This window comes from Sciurus vulgaris (genome assembly GCF_902686455.1).
Source record: "Sciurus vulgaris genome assembly, chromosome: 6".
In the NCBI taxonomy this organism is placed as follows: domain Eukaryota; kingdom Metazoa; phylum Chordata; class Mammalia; order Rodentia; family Sciuridae; genus Sciurus; species Sciurus vulgaris.
In genome coordinates this window covers 74342704-74364113 of record NC_136466.1, presented here as the reverse complement: position 1 = coordinate 74364113, position 21410 = coordinate 74342704, and the positions used below count along the sequence as shown (strand labels likewise).

The 21410-nt window shown below is 38.7% G+C and overlaps 1 protein-coding gene across 3 annotated transcripts in view; it reads right to left on the bottom strand.

Moving 5' to 3' along the window:
- Positions 1-3692, bottom strand: part of EPB41L4A (erythrocyte membrane protein band 4.1 like 4A) — a 236437-nt gene extending 232745 nt beyond the window's left edge. The window contains exons 1-2 of one of the 3 annotated variants that reach the window (XM_079143527.1): positions 2770-3692; positions 1965-2386 (exon numbers count right to left, since the gene is read on the bottom strand). In XM_079143527.1, coding sequence (XP_078999653.1) covers positions 1965-2063 — 99 coding nt within the window. In that variant the 5' untranslated portion in view covers positions 2064-2386; positions 2770-3692. The remainder of the gene's footprint in view (positions 1-1964; positions 2387-2769) is intronic. The other 2 variants (XM_079143526.1, XM_079143525.1) reach the window with 2 other exon arrangements.
- Positions 3693-21410: the final 17718 nt, after the last annotated feature.

Below are 21410 nucleotides of genomic sequence, written 5' to 3'. Positions count from 1 at the left end.
GTTGTGAAATGATTACTTCCAACAAAAGCCTGCTTAAATTATTGTTTAGTTATATGGCATATGGCCAAGATAACAGTATTATAAAGTTGCTGTTGCCCTTGAATCACTCACCAATTTTCAACCCATTTGTAAAACACGATAAGCACCACTGGGTTATTAAAAATAATTATGGATCAGGACATTTGATTCATGTTTCTTTGACAAAATTATTCCATTTGATACCCAAGTCTTGGCTGCTCTCTTGACAGAACAATGTACATGTTCCACGGCTGACTGGGGCATGGCTTTTATGATTAAATAGGAAGCTCACACTGCAGATGACTTTATACTCCAGATGAATTTAGACTTTGTACTTCAGGAAGATTTCTTTGTTGTTTCAGCGTCAGGTCATCACTTATCTTTTTCTAATTGTTTCCACTCCCAAACCAGAGAATCTTTGTATTATCAAGAATTGAGGATGTTTTATGATATATACATATATATATAACCTATTTTATTTACATAATACACCACAGAATGTTACATCATCTTGCAAATTCTTTTCCTGATTTCTTTCACAAAAGTTAAAAACACAAAATGAACTCTCTCCCACAAAGATTCTGTTTTACTGGTCCTGAAAGAAAATATCAAATAAGAACCTGATTAAATTTTGCTCATTTTAATTATTGTGGAAACAATATTCAAAACAATTTCCTATTTTTTTTTTTTTTTTTAGTTGTCAATGGACCTTTTTTTAATTTATTTATATGCGGTGTCGAGAATCGAACCCAGGGCCTCACACATGCTAGGCAAGCGCTCCAACAATTTCCTAAAGGAAAGGGTTAACAAACTCACAGATTTAATAGATCACTTCATCCCTTTCTCCTGCAAAAGAATTACACCTGTGAAATTAGAACTCTGTACACCAAAGATGGCATCATCAGCGCTGAGACTCTAAGCCAGGAACAGTTACTTCACTACGCATAAAGCTATGTTAAAACGGATTCGCAAAAGGAAATGCCCGGGCCTACCCCATCAGGATTAACTTCTGAGATGAGAGAGGGCTCTTGGCAGCCCGAACTCGATTTCTCAGCCAGTCACCCCGCTCTACTGGGGAGGCGGGGGAAGGTTTCCCTTCACCAGACTCAGCTGCCGCGTTATCTAAAAAGCCTCAGTGATTTAAACTGAAGGGGAAAGGGAAGCAAAACAATACAACGCTACGGATTCGGGTCTCTTCTAGGTAAATTGTTGCAAAGGCGAAACAAGCGCGCAGGCGCATCCTCAGGTTGTCAGGTACTCTGCAAAATTAAGGAAGTGGATCTGTGCAAGGTCTGCAGCCTTTTTGTTTGGGTTTTGTAGGTAAATATTTGTAATCGCATTTTTAATGACTAAAAACAGAAGTAAAGTTATTACCGAGTAGCTTTGAGAGACGTTTACTTAAATGTGAGGATAAAACTAGTTCGCTCGCGGAAAGGGAAATTACTTTCAGCACAAAGGTAGCCTTACCCAATTACAACACCATCACAACTACCCGATTAATGTGTTTCAAGGAGTGGATTAGTTTAGTTTACTTCCCCAAGAAAAAACAAATCAGCAAAACCAAGGACAATCGTGCCTTAAACACTGGGGTAGAGTGCAGTCTGTACTCTGTTTTGCACCTCCTTGAGAGATACGAGGGGCCTAAAAGCTTTGGGAGGCAACCGGTGGTGGGCAGACTTTTGGTCTCCATTGCAGTTCGGTGGGCTGAGGCTGAACTGGTGCACGGACTAGTTCTGCGACTACGAACTTACTTGATGAAGGAACTGAAAGTTAACCCACCCTAACGCGTCCACTCTGTGTCTGAGCGCAAGGGGCATCTGCCTCTCCTTCCCACAGCGCTGAGACGCGGCCGCCAACCTCGACCCGTGACAGCCCTCAGACAAAGCAGCAGACCCCTGCGCCAGCCCTGCTGCGGACCCCCGGGACGCGCCCCCGGCGATGCCTACCTTGATGCCCTGCTGCTGGGTGGTGAGGGTTAACTTGGATTCATCCAAGAGCAAAACTTCGCAGTAAAATTCTTCCGGAACAGCGCAGAAACAGCCCATGTCGACTGTAACCGTCTCCAGCCAGGCGAGAAAGCTGTGACCGAGGCGCCAAGCCGCCCCCTCCCCTCAAACACGAAGCATTAATTTACTGTCTGCGCCGTGTGGCGAAAGCGAGAGAAGCTGCTCCCGGTGGAGTCCGGAGCCGAGCCTCCTGGCGCCGCCAAAAGCAAGGAGGGCGGAGAGGGCTGGAGAGTCAGCGCCCGGCAGCCGCCGGGGAAGGGCCAGCGGAACTGGGTGCGGAGGGCGGCGGCGCGTCCCCGTGCATCCTGCGGCTCCGGCTCTGACTCTTCTGAAGGCGGGGGCGACACGGCCCCTCCACAGACCTGGGGACGACAAAAGTCTCCTGGCAATGAGGGTCAGACAAGAAAAGGAGGGACGAGTGCGCAAGGCCCTCCCCGGACTAGGAAGCCCCTTGAAGCTCTACAGCTCCCTCCACCAGCACCAATTCGAGCGCGGCCGCGATGCACCCGCTGCTCCTCAGCCTGTGGAGTCCCTAGCAGGAGCGGACTTGCACCGCCGACCCCGCCCCGCAGCCCGACCTTTCGGCCAAACGGGAAGCTGTCGGCTTCTCTTTTGTGTCAGGGGTACCCACGACGTTTCAACCAAGGGCGCACAGGCAGTGGCAAGAGTCGTCACTCAGACCGCTGCTCCAGCCCGTGGGCACCCAGAGGCCCAAGAGGGTTGGAAAGGACAGTGGGGTCCTTACCGAGATCTGCTAGGGGACGTCAGCTCGTCGCGGGGCAGGGGTCCGGTCTGGAGCCCCCGGAACTCATTACCGGGGTTCGTGTGTGGCCAAGTTCAAGCTCTCCCTCGGGGAATGTCCTACCGCCGCGGCGGAGCCCTGCTTTTGCAGGACATTCAGAAAAGCCGGGAGTCGAGGACCGGCAGGCGATCGCGCTGAGAAGCCGGCGCCCTGGCTGGGAACGCGACGGGAGGGCGGGGGTGTGCCCCGGGCGCGCCAGGCCGCGGGGGCTCCGGGGAAAGTTCTTTTGGCGGCGCGCGCGGGTAGCGTCCCAGGCGGAAGCAGCCCAGGTGCAGCTGGGCCCAGCCCAAACGCCTTCGAGAAGCCCCAGAGCCAAGCGGGAGCCCTTGACCGTGGCAGGGGCGCCCCTTCTGGGCGGGATCTCAGCTGGGGGCGGAGGGCGGAGCGGAGGTGGTCCAAATGGCTAGGTGCCGGCAGGTCGGTGCGAGAAAGCCGCGCGCTGCAGCGGAGCCGAGCTGCTGTCCGGGTCTCGGTGTGTCGGTTTCCCTAGGAGACCGGGAGGCTGGCTCCGGGAGGACAAGGCGCAGTTCTGCTTCGACCTAACGTTCGGCGATCTTAGTCCCACGCCCTCCGCGCGGCTGGCCGCGTCCTGGCCTGGCGGGCACAATAGCTCTGAGGCTGCAGTGACCCCTGGTGGGTCCTCGTGTCCGTGCACAAGCAACTGAGGCTGAGCCGCAGGACCCCGCTGGCCGTCGGAGCAGGTGCAATCCGAGTACTCCAACTGGGAAAACAGTAGCAAGTTAATGCAAGTCTGGGTTAAGAGACACGAGGGGAGGACGCGGAGCAGTGTGGACAGTAGACCTTCCAGACAACTACTCTGCTCAATATTATTAGAGCCAGAGGTCTGGCATCAGATATAGTCTTAAATTCCCTACTACTTGAGCTTGGATAGCTAAAGCTCAAAGAAATTACTTAAAACCTAGGACGTTAGAGCTAACAAACAAACAAAAACAAGAAAACAAATCTGATTTCCACAGCACAGTAGGAATAAACAATTTACAGCGTTGAGGAATTTCCTTCCATAGTGATTTGCCCTGAAAGACCACCTATAGAAAACTTTGTGCTTCCATGTTACTACACCTTCATATAAACAGTGTATCAGCACACCCCCCAAAGTACGATATAAAGCTTTATTTGGAATGAACTTTACCTAAAGGATGAATAAAAGCCTACTTTATCTTTTAAGCTTCCTGTGGAAGTGAAGCAGGTCTTGAAATTCTAATCAAATTTTGTTTCAGCTTTGGAATTTAATGTCAAAATATTGCTCAGTTTCTGACACCTCTGACTTTTAGCGTCGCTACTTGTGGAGGTCTTTTGTTTTGTTTTGTTTGGTTTGGTAATATAGTTTTTTAAATACCAACTACCAGAAGTAATTGAAAGATTAATGGATTTTCACTCTTTACAATATCCAACAGAGTCACCAAAGCTTACAAAAATTAAAAGACCCAAGTTTAATCTTTTGTATTCCAGTTTTGAGTTTTGCTTCTACCTGTTTTATGGTCCTTTGATCTGTTTTGTTTTGATTTGTTATTGACCTCCAACGGTAATGGCAAGGTTTGGAGTGGAGCAGAAATTCTGTTCCAGGCTCCTCACAAGAGAAGGCACAAAGCCATGACATGCCATTACATAGGACAGCCTTTTCTGATTCAGGCATCTTCTTTTCCATTTCTTTGTCAGGGTCTAAGAAAATACAAATAGAAGTCTGTTTAGCACAAAATTAGGGATTCCTAGAGATAATAAGAATTGTTTTAAACAATATTATCAAGTACAATTGGCATACAATAAACTGCACATATCTTTAAAATATAATAATTTTTGTGTTTTTATTTTGTTTACAGTACTAGAGATTGAACCGAGGGACTCTACCATGAGCTACATCCCCAACCCTTTTTATTTTGAGATAAATTGCCCAGACTGGCCCTAAACTTGCAATCCTCCTGCCTTAGCCTCTTGAGTCACTGTGATTATAGGTGTGTGCCACTGCACTCAGCTAATTTGCTGTTTTGATATATGTACATACACATAAAATCATCACTACAATCAAGCTAATGAATATCCATCACCTCCTAAAGTTTCTTCCTGTACCTTTATAATCACTCCCATTCTTTACATCTCTGCCCCCTGACAACCAGTGATCGGTGTCCTGTCACTGTAGATTATCTACTCTTTCTAGAGTGTACATAGGTGGAGTCACACAGCATCACCAGTGTCTAGTTGTTTCACTCAACACAATCACTTTGAGATTTACCCATGTTTATACTTTATTTAATTTCATTGCTTAGTAATATTTAATTCTATGTACTACAAATTTTTTCCCACTCCAGCTTTTTACTATTACAAATAAAACTTCTATGCAGATCAGTTCAGCTGCTGTAACAAAACACCATAGATTCAGATGTAAACAACAGACATTTATCTTCTCACAGTTCTAGAGGCTGGAAGACAGGTCATTGCTCCAGCATGGCCTTTTCCTGTGCTCACAAGACCTTTCCCTTGTGTGTTCACAGAGCAGAAAGGAGAAAGAAAGAATGAGAGGAAGAGCACGTGAGAGTGAGAAATCTAGGGTTATTCTTTTAAGGACACTAATTCTTCAGCATCAGGACACCACCCTTATGATCTCATTTAACCTTAATTATTCCTTTATAGGCCCTATTTTTAAATAAACTTCTTGGATTAGGACTTCAATAAGAATTTTGAGGAGACATAACTGAATCCAAAGTAAGAATCCATGTTTTTATATGGAATTGTGCTTTTATTTTTAGATAAAAAGTGGAATGGCTAGATAAGAAGATCTGCAAATGGCAAATAAGCACATGGAAAGATATTCAGCATCATTAGTCATTAGTGAAATGCAAATGAAAAATTGCTATGAGATACCCCTACAGATCTAATGAAATGGCTATCTTACCAAGTTACCTACTAAAATTCCACATCAGTGAGGTCATGGAGCAATTTGAATTCTCATACACTACTGATATGTATGTAGAATGGTACAACTTTGCAATTTCCTTAAAGGTGAACATACACCTTCCACTTGATTTCCTAGGAACACCTTCTCAGCCTATTCAGAAAAACTAGATACCATTCAAACTTTTCCAGGAAAATCAGTTTTTCAACATGTACACAACATAGTATACTCTACTTAAAGCATTGCGTCTACAACTCTGACATACCAATAAAAAAAAGTAGAAAGAAAAAATTTTAAACTTATTTTTTAAAAAGCTTTGGGTCAGCCAGTTGTGGTGGCACACACCTGTAATCCAGTAGCTAAGGAGGCTGAGGTGGGAGGATCTCGAGTTCAAAGCCAGTCTCAGCAACTTGGCAAGGTCCTAAGCAACTCAAGGAGACCCTGTGTCTAAATAAAATATAAAAAGGGGTGGGGATATGGCTCAGTGGTTAAGTGCCCCCTGCCCCTGGGTTCAATCCCCAGTACCAAAAAAAAAAAAAAAAAAAAAAAAATGCTTTGTGTCAAAGTCTTTGATCTCTTTTTAGAGATTTTAGAGATTTTTTTTAAAAAAAATATTTTCTTTGGTCAAGATGATATTTTGTCATAATTAGGCTAATCTAGATGAGCCAAATGACACACAAATTCAGAATAAATACAATTCTTTGGGAATGTGCCTGCCATCTGTGAAGTTTTTTAGGAATCCTCATCCTGGAAAAAGAGATTTCACTCTACATAAAACAGCCCCCACCCCTGACTGAAACACGCACTTCAAAATGCCAGACACAGAATTCTTCTTAAAGCACTCTTAGGAAGAGGTATTTAAACAACCCATGCCTCCTGTTACCTCTTTCTCATTTTATGTTTCCAAACTTTCAAACATTAACTATAAGTTGGAAAAAAAACAATTTGAAAATATTGATGATATAAGGAAATAATTTAATTACTTAGATATCTGAGGGCAAGACAGCATAATTGCCAGGACTTGTTAAAACAGATTGCTGGCCCATGTCCAAAGTTTCTGACTCAAGTTCTGGAGTGTGGCTTGGAAATGTGCATTTCTAGTAAGTTCTCAGGTGATCTTTATGCTGCTGTCTGGCAAGGACACTTTGAGAACCACTGCTCTAGAGGTTAACTTTTTAAAAATATAATAAAAATTGTTCCTAATTACCTATGAATAATTTGAGGGATGGTTCATTCTTAACCAGTAGCCTCCCTGCTATTTATACCTCATCCATCAAATTAGTGTCTGTCATAGAAAAGTATTGAAGACCCTGTCAAGTAGATAATATCAGAAAGAGGAGTTCTTGAGGAAGGGAACTAGTCCTGTTTTGGTCTCATCATACTACTGCCTAGTCTAATTGAAAATACTCACTTTTATTTCTAATATAGTATGTGCCCAGGCACATCCAGTTTTTAATACCATTCTACCTTCTGACTCACTTCATATATATGTCATTAACCAGCTATTTTCTCTTCTAAGTACTAAGTACTTAGAAGATCCTATTTATTGAAATGCCTCAAGGGTGTTACCCACATTTCAAGGGAAGTCATCTCCCAACACTTCCCTGCCATCTAAGCTAGTTTCTTCATTCAGGTGATCTCCAGATTAATGTTTTGGGGGGTTATTGAGATTCTTATTTTGCACAGTTATTAATCTTTATTGACGAATGCATTAAAATGGTTTATGTTTAGCATAAGTGGTTTAGAACTTCAACATTGAAAGACCTTAGTCTCCCCCTTCTTTGTTCAAATGCAAGCTAACAAAAAATAGGGATGGGAGGCACTAGTTGATAAGTCTAGTCTTTTTAGGGACATTTTTTAAGTTCTTTTAATAACATTCAGACCTTTTTCCTATTCAATTAAAAGAGATTTCAAAGATTGGCAAGAAAAGGGTGAAGTGGGTATTTTGAAACATTGCTGATACAAACATAAATTGATTCAGGTTTTCTGGAATGTAATCTGTCATAAGTTCAATAATCGAAATATGTATACACTTTGATCCAGAAATTCAGCACCTAGAAATTTATCTTTATTGAATAATGGATATGGATATATGTAAAAATATATTTTCTATAGCATGTTTATAATATTAAAACTTTTTGAATATTCCAAAAGTCCAATACTAGGGAATTATTAAATTAGTTATAGTGTATGCATATAATAGAACACCCAAAAACAATTAAATGGATTCACTGACATGGAAAATTAGCCGAGGTAAGCTTTGAGGTAAAAAAAGAAGAGAAAAGGGGAGGGGGGAAAGCAGCTTACATAATAATGCAAAATAGGAAGGTTCATTTTTGTTTGTTTTTAAAAGAAAGTCTGGATGTTTTACAAGGAGCATTGAACAAGCCGGGTACAATGGCACACAACTGTAATCCCAGCAACTCAGGAGCCTGAGGCAGAAAGACTGCAATTTCAAGTCCAGCCTAGACAAACTCACATGCCCCTGTATAAAATTTAAAAATAAAAAGGACTGGGGATGTAGTTCAGCGGTTAAATACCCATATCCCTGGGTTCAATCCCCAGTAACACACACACACAAAGGCACATTGAAAAATTTAAACTGAAAATAGATTCTTAAATTAAACAAAATGCTAGTTCATGAAATTGAACTTCATTTAAAATGGGATTCCTTTTCTAGGTTCAAACCTAGGTCCTAACATGTTAACTGTTTCGCTTAGTCAATATGTTCTGATTTTCTCCCTACATAAGGTTTATCAACTTAATTTAACAACAGCTTAGTGATATGGGTTTTAGTCCCTTCATAAAAGTTAGAGGGAAAGGATAGGAAAAACATTTTTTAGTTAGCTTGCAATCATTTTTATTTTAAGTCCAGCTGGAAACCTTAAAGTAGTCCCATCTTCTGTCTCAGCATGCTTGTCTGGACTGCCTTGTCCAACATGCTGATTTTCCATGTCTGTCTTCTGGTAACAACACATGGCTCTTCCTTAAAGGTAGTGTCCCAAAGGAGCAAACCAGTGTAACATCTGGTAAAGAAACATCTGAATTCACATCTAGCTGCCTGATTAAGAGGTTGACAAGAAAAACTGAAAATGATAATTTTCTCTGGAGATGGTATTCAAGTGATTGGTGGACAAGCTGCATTGGAGACATTTTACTGTATTCTTTTTCAGAATTTTGTATTCTGTTATTCATACATGTACTACCTAAACTCATATTTTAAATCATCTTGAAAAAGATGAAATTTAATTTATAATATCATCACTTTAAATAGAAATGCATACTGGAATTATATATGGGAAAATATCAACAGTGATCATCTCTGTGGCAGAACTGTGAGTGAATTTCATTTTATTTATTTATTTGGGTACTGGGGATTGAACCCAGAGACACTTTAATACTGAGCTACATCCCCCAGTCCCCTCCACCCCTTTTTTGAGACAGGGTATCACTAAGTTGCTTGGGGCCTTGCTAAGTTGCTGAGGGTGGTCTTGAACTTACATTCCTCCTGCCTCAGTCTCCCAGGCCACTGGCATTACAGGCATGTGCCACTGTGCCCAGTGAGTAAATTCTGTTTTCTGTGATTTTATTTCCTTTTTTCCTTTTTCTTTTAATTTGTTCTTATTATACATGATAGTAATTCATCACACGCAGAAAAAGCATTTGATTTTATTTATTTTTATAAATTTTCTTCCTTGACTATCACTCCTGTGGTCAGATAAATATTTTTAATTTCAAGCATTAATTTTTTGGGGGGTAGGATACCAGGGATTGAACTCAGGGGCACTCAACCACTGAACCATACCCTCAATTCTATTTTATTTAGAGACAGGGTCTCACTGAGTTGCTTAGTGCCTCCATGTTGCTGAGGCTGGCTTTGAACTCATGATCTTCCAGTCTCAGCCTCCCAAGCCTGCTGGGATTACAGGCATGTGCCACCATGCCTGGCTCAAGCATTAATCTTGTAAAACAAAAAGTGTAAAATAAAGAACATAAAAAAAGCAAAATGAGCAGGTAAATATAAGGACAGAGGAATGTTGTCTGTAAAATCTCTTCTGGAAACATTGTCACCTGGTGCTCAGTGGTTGGCCTATAAATGACTGACTTTAGCCCCTGAATCCTTATACCCACTCTCATTTTGTGGGCTGTTTTTCTCAACTGAAATCCTTCTCTTCCCAGAACTCCACCACCTACTGTCCTGTTTTTGTCTTGGTGGATCCCACTGGCTACTGAGGTATCTGCTTTGTTCTTTCTCTTCCAAGAAGCTCTCCTGACTCCCAGCTCTAGGTTGGGTCACATGTGTAATCATTCTGCATAGTTACCACCCACTTACTAGACTGGAGTTCCATAAAATTAGGGCCATGTCTATCCACTGTTGTATTCCACACACCTGGCACAGTAATGGATGATAGTAGACTCAAGAGATGCATGTGATGAATGAGATGACTCCTACAAGCCTTTTCTCTCTAGAGTGGTTACATGCAAATTTCCTTTGAGTATCCTCAACTAGACTCTAGCTTCATTCCACTCTAACAAATTCTTACTTTCTCAACTATCCATCTTCTGAGTCAAAAGCAACTTTTGGGGATATGGATACAGTGGTAAGTGGTAAGTGTTTGCCTAGCATGAAGCATGTGATCCCCAACACAACCAGAAAAAACAAACAAACAAAAACAAGAAAAGCAACTTCTATTGATGCGGTAATAAAGAGTTGGAGAAACCATGCCTATGTATTGAAATACGCACTTTTCTTTTGAAGAGTCTCTTGGTCCTAAGTAATAGTGGATTCTGTGATCTCAGAAGTTTTATGAGGTGTTCACTTATTGTCTTTAAAAATTAACTCAGACAAGCAATCAGGGCAATAGTAAACACTTCAGACCTTCCTTGTGCAAACTGACACACCAGAATTCACACTCAAGAGATATTAAATAAAAGCTGTTTGCTATTAGAGATAGCACTTGAAGAGATGTCCAGGACAATACTGAAATGAGTTGAAATATCTGTTTCTTTAGAAGGTTTGGTTAAGTTGCCCAAAATGAGAAGTGATATTTAATAATTAACTGAGCCTTTATTTAGAGCTTGCTTTATTGATATTGGGATTGTAGTTGGTAGTGCTGGTGATATTGTAGAACAGTGATAAGTAATACAATTACGGGGGACCCATAGCATGTGATAACTGGAAGAAATTTTAATAATAACCTAATTCCTTTTCTTAATGATATTACAGATGAAGTTATTAAGACACAAAAATATAAAATATCTCATTTTCGGCAGAATAGGGTTTGACCATGAGGCTCCTGCCCTTCGTAAGGGGCTGAATTGGGTTTCCAAGAGCATCTTGACCTCACTTGATTAGGAGTGTTTATCTAAATACACTTACTCCAAGCTGTAGATCGGATAAAACAATTGGGGGGAATACATCTAATTATAATAAAACTACTGTATCTCATTGAATCTAAGCTTCCATCAATTATATTCACAACTATTTATATTTTATTTACCACTGGGAAAAAAATAAAAACACTGTCAATTAGTTAAGAATCATCAATTATAGGATATACCCTAATTTCAGAAATGTTAAAATGTGAAAATAATCATCTTGATAATTGAAGAAATATGGTATGAAGTAGGATCATGTTTGTATTACTCCTCTGAAACAGCTTATTTGATGTTACTAATATCTGTATTTATACTATGTTCATCAGTAAATGTAAGGAAGGACACAGATATAAATATTTTCATGTAGCAGATGTATATAAGAAAGAGTACATATTTATCATTATTTTATAAATCAAGTGATGTCAAGAGGCTTTGGGAAACCCAATTCAACCAACCTTTTAAATAGAGTTTATTACGTCACTGATTACAGAGTTCACAATATCATCCGGGCACTGATTCCACTTTTCTGTGTCCTTTCACCTCTCCCCCTTGCATGCATTGGCCTGGAACTGAGCCTCACCTCCCTTGAAGCAATCAGATGCTGGAGCTGTTCCAGGACTCACATCTGCTCACCACACCACACACAGTGAAGTGAGTCACCCATCCTGACTTTCTTAGCTGAAGCCCAAGGTTCATTCTCATGGACCAGCTTGAGTCACAAGCAATTCAATGAAGTCATTAGGAGCATAGATTCCAAAGCCCAATAGCCTAAGTTCAGAATACATCCTAGCATACCATTTACCAGTTCTGTGCCTCAAAGCAGCACAGAGGGGACTGTAATAGCACCTACCTTATGGGGTTGATGTGAGGACTAAATGCGCTAATGCAGCATTTAGAACCATGCACCTAGTAAATTAGTAAAAGCTATGAAGGTGTTGATAAGGAGATGTTGATTTCAGGAATGTTGACCATTCCTAAAATTATCACCATGGCTAAAAGTAGACTGTGCTGAATGAATGACTTAGCCTAAATCTAAACATGCTTCCAGAGCAATTGACAAAATTGGCATCTCTGGAACCACGTGGGCCTTCAAATACAAGCCAGAAGGAATAGCTAGGCAACTGAAGCATGGAAAGTAGGCAGGGTCAACCAACAAATGTCTTCTACACAAATCACAGTTTCAATGTACAGGGTTGTTAAATAAATCATAGTCCAAAATGAAGATCATGTGTTCATGGAAACTAATTGTTCTATGCCTGGTATCTTTTACAACTATATATTTTCAGATATCAAATTTCCATATATGAATTATACATTTTACAAATGCTACTCCGACTTTTCTTCTCGCCTATTTCCATTCACTTCACTACTCAGTCAGTATTCTTTGGTCATTCACTGTGTGCCAGGCAGAGCAGTGACAAACTTTCTCTGCCTTCATAGAGTTTGCAGTCTTATAGAATGATAGCTCTTCACGAGTATTAATCTTACTTTAACTAAATCACTGCTATATAAAATCAAAGTACAAAACAAGAGCCTAGAAAACCACCACACAATTTTTTTTCTTGTTGAATTGATTGTTTCCTGACTACTGTATTGTATTACTAAATGCATTTTATGTATCTGTCTCCAGACAAGATTACAAGCTGCTTGAAGGCAGAGGAAGACCCTCTTTAGCTTTTTATCAACAACAACTAAGATAATGCATGGCACAGCTTTTAATTGGTTAATTTAGTCCAAACTCCAAAAAAGCAGCACGGATGGCAAAGTTGGTTAAGAGTGAAGTTGGAAGAGAGTTTCTGAATATTTATCTGAAAGATAAATTTATGAGAATTTGAGATTCAAGTTTACTTTCTCAATATCTACACATTAAATTAAAATGTGTCAAATAATCCACCTCTAAAACTAAAGCCCAATTTTTATTTAGCTGGGCTTATTTCTCAGACTCCCTTGCAAGGAGATATAACCCTATAATCCAACCTGCCCAAAGTTAATGTTAAATATTAAATGATACTTCCTAAGAGTCTTTTAAACATTTTCCAAGAGTTTCTAAAAAGAGAAGAGGCATGAATCTCTGTCCTCCTTCCTGGTGACTGGAATTTGGATGCGATGACAGAGTGCAAATGGCCATCTAAGACAATGGCAGAAGAACAAACTAGCAAGGCTGCACCCACACAAGAATGGAATCACACTGTCTTTGGCAGACTGGAAAAAATTTTAGAAGATAAGCCACTAGAAAGGCACTATGGAATGGGGCTTTTCGTAATTCCATCCTTTTCTCTCTCGGGAGATTTACTGCTGTGAGAAATGTTTCTTTCTTGTATCTATCTGGAAAGGCCAGGTGGAAAGACACCCACACCAACCAGTCTTCTGTCTTACACCTTTGACTGCTAGATCCACACAAGTAAGCATATTTCAAGTGTCAAACTGACACATTTGCCTGTCACAGTAAGTATGGGAATGTCTCTAGTAATTTTATAGCCTATAATGAAACTCAATTGTATTGGGATTTAAGCAGCAAGTTTAATACTTCAGCAATACACAGGTGAAGGCAAGTCACTGAAAAGTTCAAAGCAACCCTCATAACCTGTTGAAAGAGTCAAGGGACATTCTTTTCCACTAATACATGCCTACATTTGACTTTCAGGAGACCTCCACATGATACGCCTCATCTCCTTGGCACCATACAGAGGCCAGCCCCATTGTCTTCTCAAGTCAACTTCACTGATCTTATTCTTAACGGACATTTACTCCAGCTTTTGTAATTGAAGTTGGTCTTTGCCCTCAGTTTTCTACGCTGTAAGATTTTTTTGATTGTATGACTGGACATATTTTATAGGGAATTTGGGCAAGTGTTCTAAGTAAAAACTATCTCTCTGGGCTTTCCATGTTTTACACAAAGATAATCAGAGCCAGACTGTCTTCAAGGATGGACAAAGGCTATGGGCAGCAAAGTGGTGCGGCCTAACCATCTACTCTCCCTGGGTAATCTGCCATTATGCAACAACATGGAAACTGCAGTTTCCAACCACTTCCCTGCATTTCTCCGTTAGTGTGTCATTGACATGACTAGGCAGTACATGGCATGGAATGATTATGCTTGTGAAACCTAGTGTTCAAGAAGAAGGTCCTTTTTTTGACTTAATGCAGAGAGAGGAGGGTAGAATAAAGAAAAGTGCTCATTGCCCTTCATAACTGCACTAAATTTTAGATCTGCATATTTGTATTGGAGTTGGCTATTTTTCTAGCCACCACAAACCTTACAGAATCACTGATATTGCTTATGGCACGATTTATGGGGTATGGGATCTTTCAGCTAGGTAACTACTTCATTTAATATTTATAGTAATATTTACTATTATTATATAGTGTACTAATACCTTTCACTTTAAAAATTCTAATACATTTAATAGCTTAATTTAATCAAATTAAAATTAATGTTAATTTTATATATTCAAAATTATTATTGTGCATTTATAAATAATATAAGTGCATTCATTAAATTTAATATGCTTGTTATAGGTATGGTGTTTGTAATAGAACTTATTTGTTTTAGTCAACTTTTTCACTGCTGTGACTAAAAGAATCTGACCAGCACAATTATAGAGGAGGAAGAGTTTATTTGAGGGTTTATAGTTTCAGAGGTCCAATCCATAGACAGCTGGCTCCATTCCTCGGGGCTTGAGGTGAGGCTAAACATCAAGGCAGAAGACAGTGACAGAGGGAAGCAGCTCACATCACAGTGATCAGGAAGCAGAGAGAGACTCCATTGCCAGATACAAATATATATATATATATATATATATATATATATATATATATATATATATCCAAAAGCCACGCCCCAATTCCCACCTCCTGTAGCCATACCCTACCTGCCTCCAGTTACCACCCAGGTAATCGCATCAGGATTTAATTCACTGATTAGGTTAAGACTCTCAAAACTCAATCATTTCTGCTCTGAACCTTCTTACATTGTCTCACACATGAGATTTTGGGGGACACCTCACATCCAAACCATAATATTATTTTTCAGAACATTTCAAGTTCACAGCAAAATTGCACAGAAGGCACAGAAACTTCTTATATACTCCTGCCCCCATATGGGTACAGCCTCTCCTGCTGTCAATATCCCTCACCAATGTGGGACATTTGTTGCCACTGATGAATCTACACTGGCAAATCATTATCATCCAAAGTTCATAGTTTGAATTAGGGTTCACGCTTAATCAAAGAGAAAATACAGGAAGTGAAAGATCAATAAAGAGAGATTCTGAAAAAAAATCAAGCAGAAATCCTGGACTTGAAGGAATTAGGGTTCACTCTTAGTGTCGTACATTCCATGGGTTTGTACAAATGTATGATGACATTTACATGTAATTATAGAACCATACAGAGTAGTTTCCTTGCCTGCAAATTCTCTGTGCACTGCCTGTTCATCCCTCACTTCCCCCTAACTCCTGGAAACTGCTTAACTTTTTATTACTTCCATAGTTTGGGCTTTTCCAGAATGTCCTACAGTTAGAATCATAGTATGCAGCCTTTTCAGTCTGACTTCTTTCATTGAGTTGTAAGCATTTAAGTTTCTTCCATGTCTTTTCACAGCTTACTAACTCATTTCTTTTTAGCATTAAGTAATATCACACTGTCTTAATATCATAAAGTTAATTTTATAAATTGTGTTTTTATCTACCCAGATTTATAGCCATTTGATTTGATCATATGTTGGATCCAAAGGTTATTGGAAAAATATCAGAATAAACTTAATTTTCAAAAATACCTTAGGTTTTTCATTTTATTGGTTTGTCTTTTCCCTCACATTTTAAAGAATCTGTTATGATTGGCAAGTGTCCCACCACATCCCCAGCCCTTAAAGAATCTATTCTTGATTGGATCTTCAGTTTTATAAGTTATGAATAATTTTATAATCAGAATATTTCTAAATAATAATTATTATTTTACTTTGGGGATATTCTTTCTATTTTTATAGAAGAAAAAGAGAAAGTTACAGAGATTATTTGTAGTGGGTGCCAGAAACTTGAATTCTAAATGAGTTTTTCTCATCCAGTATTCCAAGTAACTAATCATTTAATATTTATGCTCTTAAACCACACAAACATATAACAAAAACAATAGAATGAAACATAATGTTTACATTAATTTTCAAACTAAAGCATCTTAAAACATATGGACTTTAGCCAAAACTCAATGGGGCCAACAGACTGAGATTCTGGCAAATCAGCTTAATATTTCAACTAATCACTTCTTTTTATTGGTTTCTTTATATTTATTGGTTGTTATATTTTTATTTGATTCTTCAAAAGCAAAAAATAATTTTTCTTTTTTTAAATAAAAATCCCATTTGAATAAACTTCAATACATGTTAAGTCAGAACAACACCTCTTACACTGTGTGACAATAAGATACTTGCTACACTGCTTGTATGAGGAGTCAATTCTATATTATAAATAATAATTAAAGGCTAATTCAAAATAGTAAAGAGGTTACAAAAATTTTTCTTTGGCTTTGAAATATATTACATGATTTTTATGTAAAGCATTTGTCATTGAATATTTAATCCTGCTTTTCATGACCAATAATGTATTTGTATTCCATGAATATTTTTTCATCAGGTTTATAGGGCTCTGCCATATATAGTGGGTGATCTTGGGGATAGGTTTACAAAAATCTGCTTCTTATGTAGACGGATATAGAAAAACATCAAAAATTCTGAGGAAATGTCATTAAACTTGGTTTCAGCAGAAAACTCTGGCTCTGTCACTTAATGGTTCAATTTATTTGTTACCCAGTTCCTATTCCTAAAGGGCGTAGTATCCTGCTGGCACCATCATCACATCACCTGATTTACTCACCCTAAACTTTTACCTTACTTGTCTGCAGGCAGGTGAGTCCAGGAACATTTCTTCTTCTTCTTCTTCTTCTTCTTCTTATTATTATTATTAGTAGTAGTAGTAGTAGTAGTAGTATTGTCCTGATTCTAAGCACAGGCTCTCACACATACTATGCATTCACAAAATGTTTGACAATTAAGGGGATAGAGGAAGTATGGAGGAAAACATGAAAATAGGAAGGGATGTTCAGGTGGGTCTTAAAGATGGCAGCCCATGCTCTTATCTTAAAGATAGAGCCCAGAGAAAACAGGGCAAAGCTTATCATAAATTATAGTGTTTGACTGTTCCAACCTATCTGGGCTTCCTGAGGACTAATACAAGGCATTTGTCCCTATTCCACCTACCTCAGAACATATTCAGGACATAAAAACAACAGACATTGCTTAAAAACATTATAAGGTGAATAGAAAAACCTACAGACACTTAAAACAAAAGGTTGTAGTTCAGACATACAATAGACAGCCTAAAATCTGGGAGGAAAAACTGGAAGTCTCTTTGGGAAATTAGGGAATTTTAAAAACCTCATGGGGGAGCTGAGGTTGTGGTTCAGTGGTAGAGCACTTGCCTAGCACATGTGAGGAATTGAGTTCAATCCTCAGCACCACATTAAAAAATAAATAAATAAAGGTATCACGTCCATCTACAATTAAAAAAATTAAAAAAAATAAAATAAAAACCCCTCATGTATAGTGAGAAATTTAGGAAACCACATGCATACCAGAACAGGATGCATGCTCGGAAGGGAGAAGTAGCTTTTATTTTGTTTATTTTCTTTTTAGCTCCTGGCATTTGAAGACATCCCTGTCAAGATTCTAGCTGCATACAAGCAAAGGAACAGATATTTCAGTGATGACACATGGCAAGAAATTCAGTCTTTGCAAAAAATAGCTTGAAAAAGTCACCAAAGAAATGACTGAAGCCTTCTACAATAAAGAACAGCACTCTGGGGGAAAGGAAAGAATCCAATTTTCAGAATTACTACATTATAATAGTAAAATGTCCAGTTTTTAACAAAAGTTCACTTAAAATTTTTTTTTCAACAAAAAACTTACAAAGAAACAGGATATGTATTGGGGTATGGTGTTGTACACCTGTAATCCCAGCTACTCAGGAAGCTGAAGCAAGAGGATCACAAGTTTAAAGTTAAAAAAAAAAAAAAAAAAGAACGGAAAAATACAGCCTATTGAAAGCGGGGATGGGGGAGGGGGGGACTGATATAAACTGTCCCCAAGGAAACCTAGACATTTGGTTTACAAAGCAAAAACTTTAAATCAATTGTCTTAAATATGTTCAAAATGCAGAAGGATAACATTGGCAAAGAACTAAAAGAAACTAGAAGGAGAAAAATGATGTATGAACAAAACAAGCCTATCAGTAAAGACAGGGATTTTAAAAAGGAACCACATGGAAATTCTTGAGCCGAAAAGCAAAGTAACCATAGGAAATGAAAAATTGACTGAAGGGGTCCAACAGAAGATTTGATCAAGCAGAAGTAAGAATCGGGAGACTCAGAGGACAATGGACATTATCAAGTCTGGGGGGGCAGAAAGTAAATAAAGAAAAGCAAACAAAATCTAAGAACTTCTCAGATACCATCAAATGGACCAATATAAACCAAATGGATCAATATAAACAGTGTAAAGGTTTCAGCAAGAGAAAAGAAGGAAATGGACAGAAACTGCACTTGAAAAAGTAAAGGCGAACTTCTCCAGGTTGGAAACTTCACCATACACATGAAAAGGCACTTTTAAATCCCAAACAGTGGCTATGACCCACCCCACCAGAAGAGAATTCCGTATTTCTTTACCTTTCACACAGTCTTCCCACTGGGAGGAGCACAGCACTACAATAATATTCAGGTTCCTTACAAGTCAGCTTGTGAATAGATAAGCAGAAGAAAGGAGGAATCCAAAGAGAAAAAGCAAATAGGTGGGATTTGTGACTCACTAATCATTTCAGTTCTAAATACAGCTTGAACATGGACTTAGAAAACATCCAAGGGGGTGATTACAAGTTGTGGATATCAGGATATAAATTAGATTTCAGAGTTGTGGGCAGGGAGGGAAGATTAGAATTCCCTTGAATTTTTTTTTTATTGGTTCTTTTTAGTTATACATGACAATAGAATCCATTTTGATATAATTGTACAAGCATGAACTCTATCTTATTTTAATAAAGACCCCATTCTTGTGGATGTACATGATGATGAGATTCACTGTGGTGTATTCACATAGTTACCCAGGAAAATTGTCACTGTCACCTTTTCCTGATCGCCCTCCCTTCCCTTCATTCCCCTTTGTCTAACTACTGAACTTCTATTCTTCCCCTCCCTCTCCCTTGAATTTTGTTTTGATGCTATATAAGTATAAAGGTCTTCTAAGAGCATTATTAGGATGTTAGAAGAAGAGGAAGAAATTCAGGTACAGAAAATGTGTTTGATCACCTGCGAGATGTTGCTTGGTGATCTTGGTTCTAAAGATACCAAATGAGGAAGCCAAAGTTCTCAAACTGTTGCATACTTTGTCAAGGAAAATCTATTTTTGTTTCCCAATCTGCATTTATGACCTAAGTTAGGTAAATATACCTAATTTACTTCTTTAACAATTTTATGCAGATAGCTGTTATGCACTGTGGTTTCAGATATGCAATAATTTGTACAATGGTTTATTACCAAATATCATGTAAGCAAAACTAATGTTTTTTTCTATATAGCACCTCACTTTAATATGTATATACCATAAATTTAAGCAAACTTCTATTTTACATATTTATAAGCTACAAAGTAAAACAATATGAATATTTTGTAGAGTTTGCATTACATACTCAAGGTGAGAACAAGTTTTAAATAAACCTATAACATTTTATCTGGAAAAAGAAAAGTAATGACCAAAAACTTCCCAAATTTGATGAAAGACATGAATTTTCACATCCAACAAATTCAGTGAACTTGATAAACTATGATAAACTTCCACACTAAAACACATTATCATTTAACTGTCAAAAGAAAAAGGGAGAATCTTGAAGGCATCAAGAAAGAAGTGAGTCCTTTAGGCAAGTGATCTTCAATCAGATTAAAAGCTGACTTCATCAGAAACCATGGAGGTAGGGGAACGACACACGTAAGTGCTGAAAGAAAATAAACTGTCAAAGAAGAATTCTGTATCAGGCAAAACTATCTTTCAAAAATGGAGAAATTAGGATATTACCAGATAAACCAAAACTGATGAAGTTTAGTACTTGTATATCTGACCTACAAGAAATGCAAAAGGGAGTCCTGTTTGAAATGAAAGGACACTCGGCAGTAAATTGATGCTTAATGGAGAAATAAAGATCTCCAGTCAATGTAATTGTGTGAGCAAATATAGAAAAAGTATTACTGTATTTCTGGTTTATGTTCCACTTTTTATTCCCTATGTGATTTTAAAGACATATGCATTAAAAATAATTTTAACTCTGTTAACAGGTACAAAGTGTATAAAAATGTAACTATGATGATAACATAAAGGCTAGAACAGAGCTGTGTAGGAGCAGAGCTTTTATATGTTATGGAAGCTGTTGTTATTAATCCCAACTAAATTGTTATAAATTTAGGATGTTAATTATAATCACCAAGGTAACTGAGGGATGTCTGAAATATACGCAACTATAATGAGAATGTTATCAAAGTAGAACAATATAAAAATATTAACATGAAATCAGGCACTAATGGGAGGAACTGAGGGTCAAAAAGGTATAAGACATACAAACAAAAGAAAAACATGGTAGCAATAAGTCCTTCGCTTTAGGAATTACTTAAATATAAATGGACTAAACTGCCCTCAAAAGGCAGAGGTTGACAGAATGAATGAAAAGCATGATCCAGCTATATTCTATCTATAAGAGACTCATGTTAGATCCAAAGACACAAGAAAGGATGGAAAACCATTGTCATAGTTTCAATATGGTGTACCCCGAAAACTCACCTGTGAGACAATGCAAGGTTTGGAGGAGAAATGATTGGGTTATAGCCAGTAACCTAACCAGTGAATTAATCTCTCATGGGATTAACTAAGTGGTAACGGGAGGCAGGTGGGGTGTGGCTAGAGGAAGTGATTCATTGGGGGTGTGGCCATGGGGTGTATATTTTGTATCTGAAGAGTGGAGTCCCTTTCTCTGCTTTCTGATCATCATGTGAGCTGCTTCCCTCTGCCAACCTATTCTGTCATAATGTTCTGTCTCACTTGAGCTCCAAGGATGGAGCCAGCCTTCGATGGACTAAGATCTCAGAAACTGTAAGCCCTCAAATAAACTTTTCCTCCTCTATAGTTGTTCTGGTTCAGTTCGTAAGTCATAGAAGCAAAAAAGGTGACTAAAACACTATATTCCATGCAAAAGGTAACCAAAAGAGA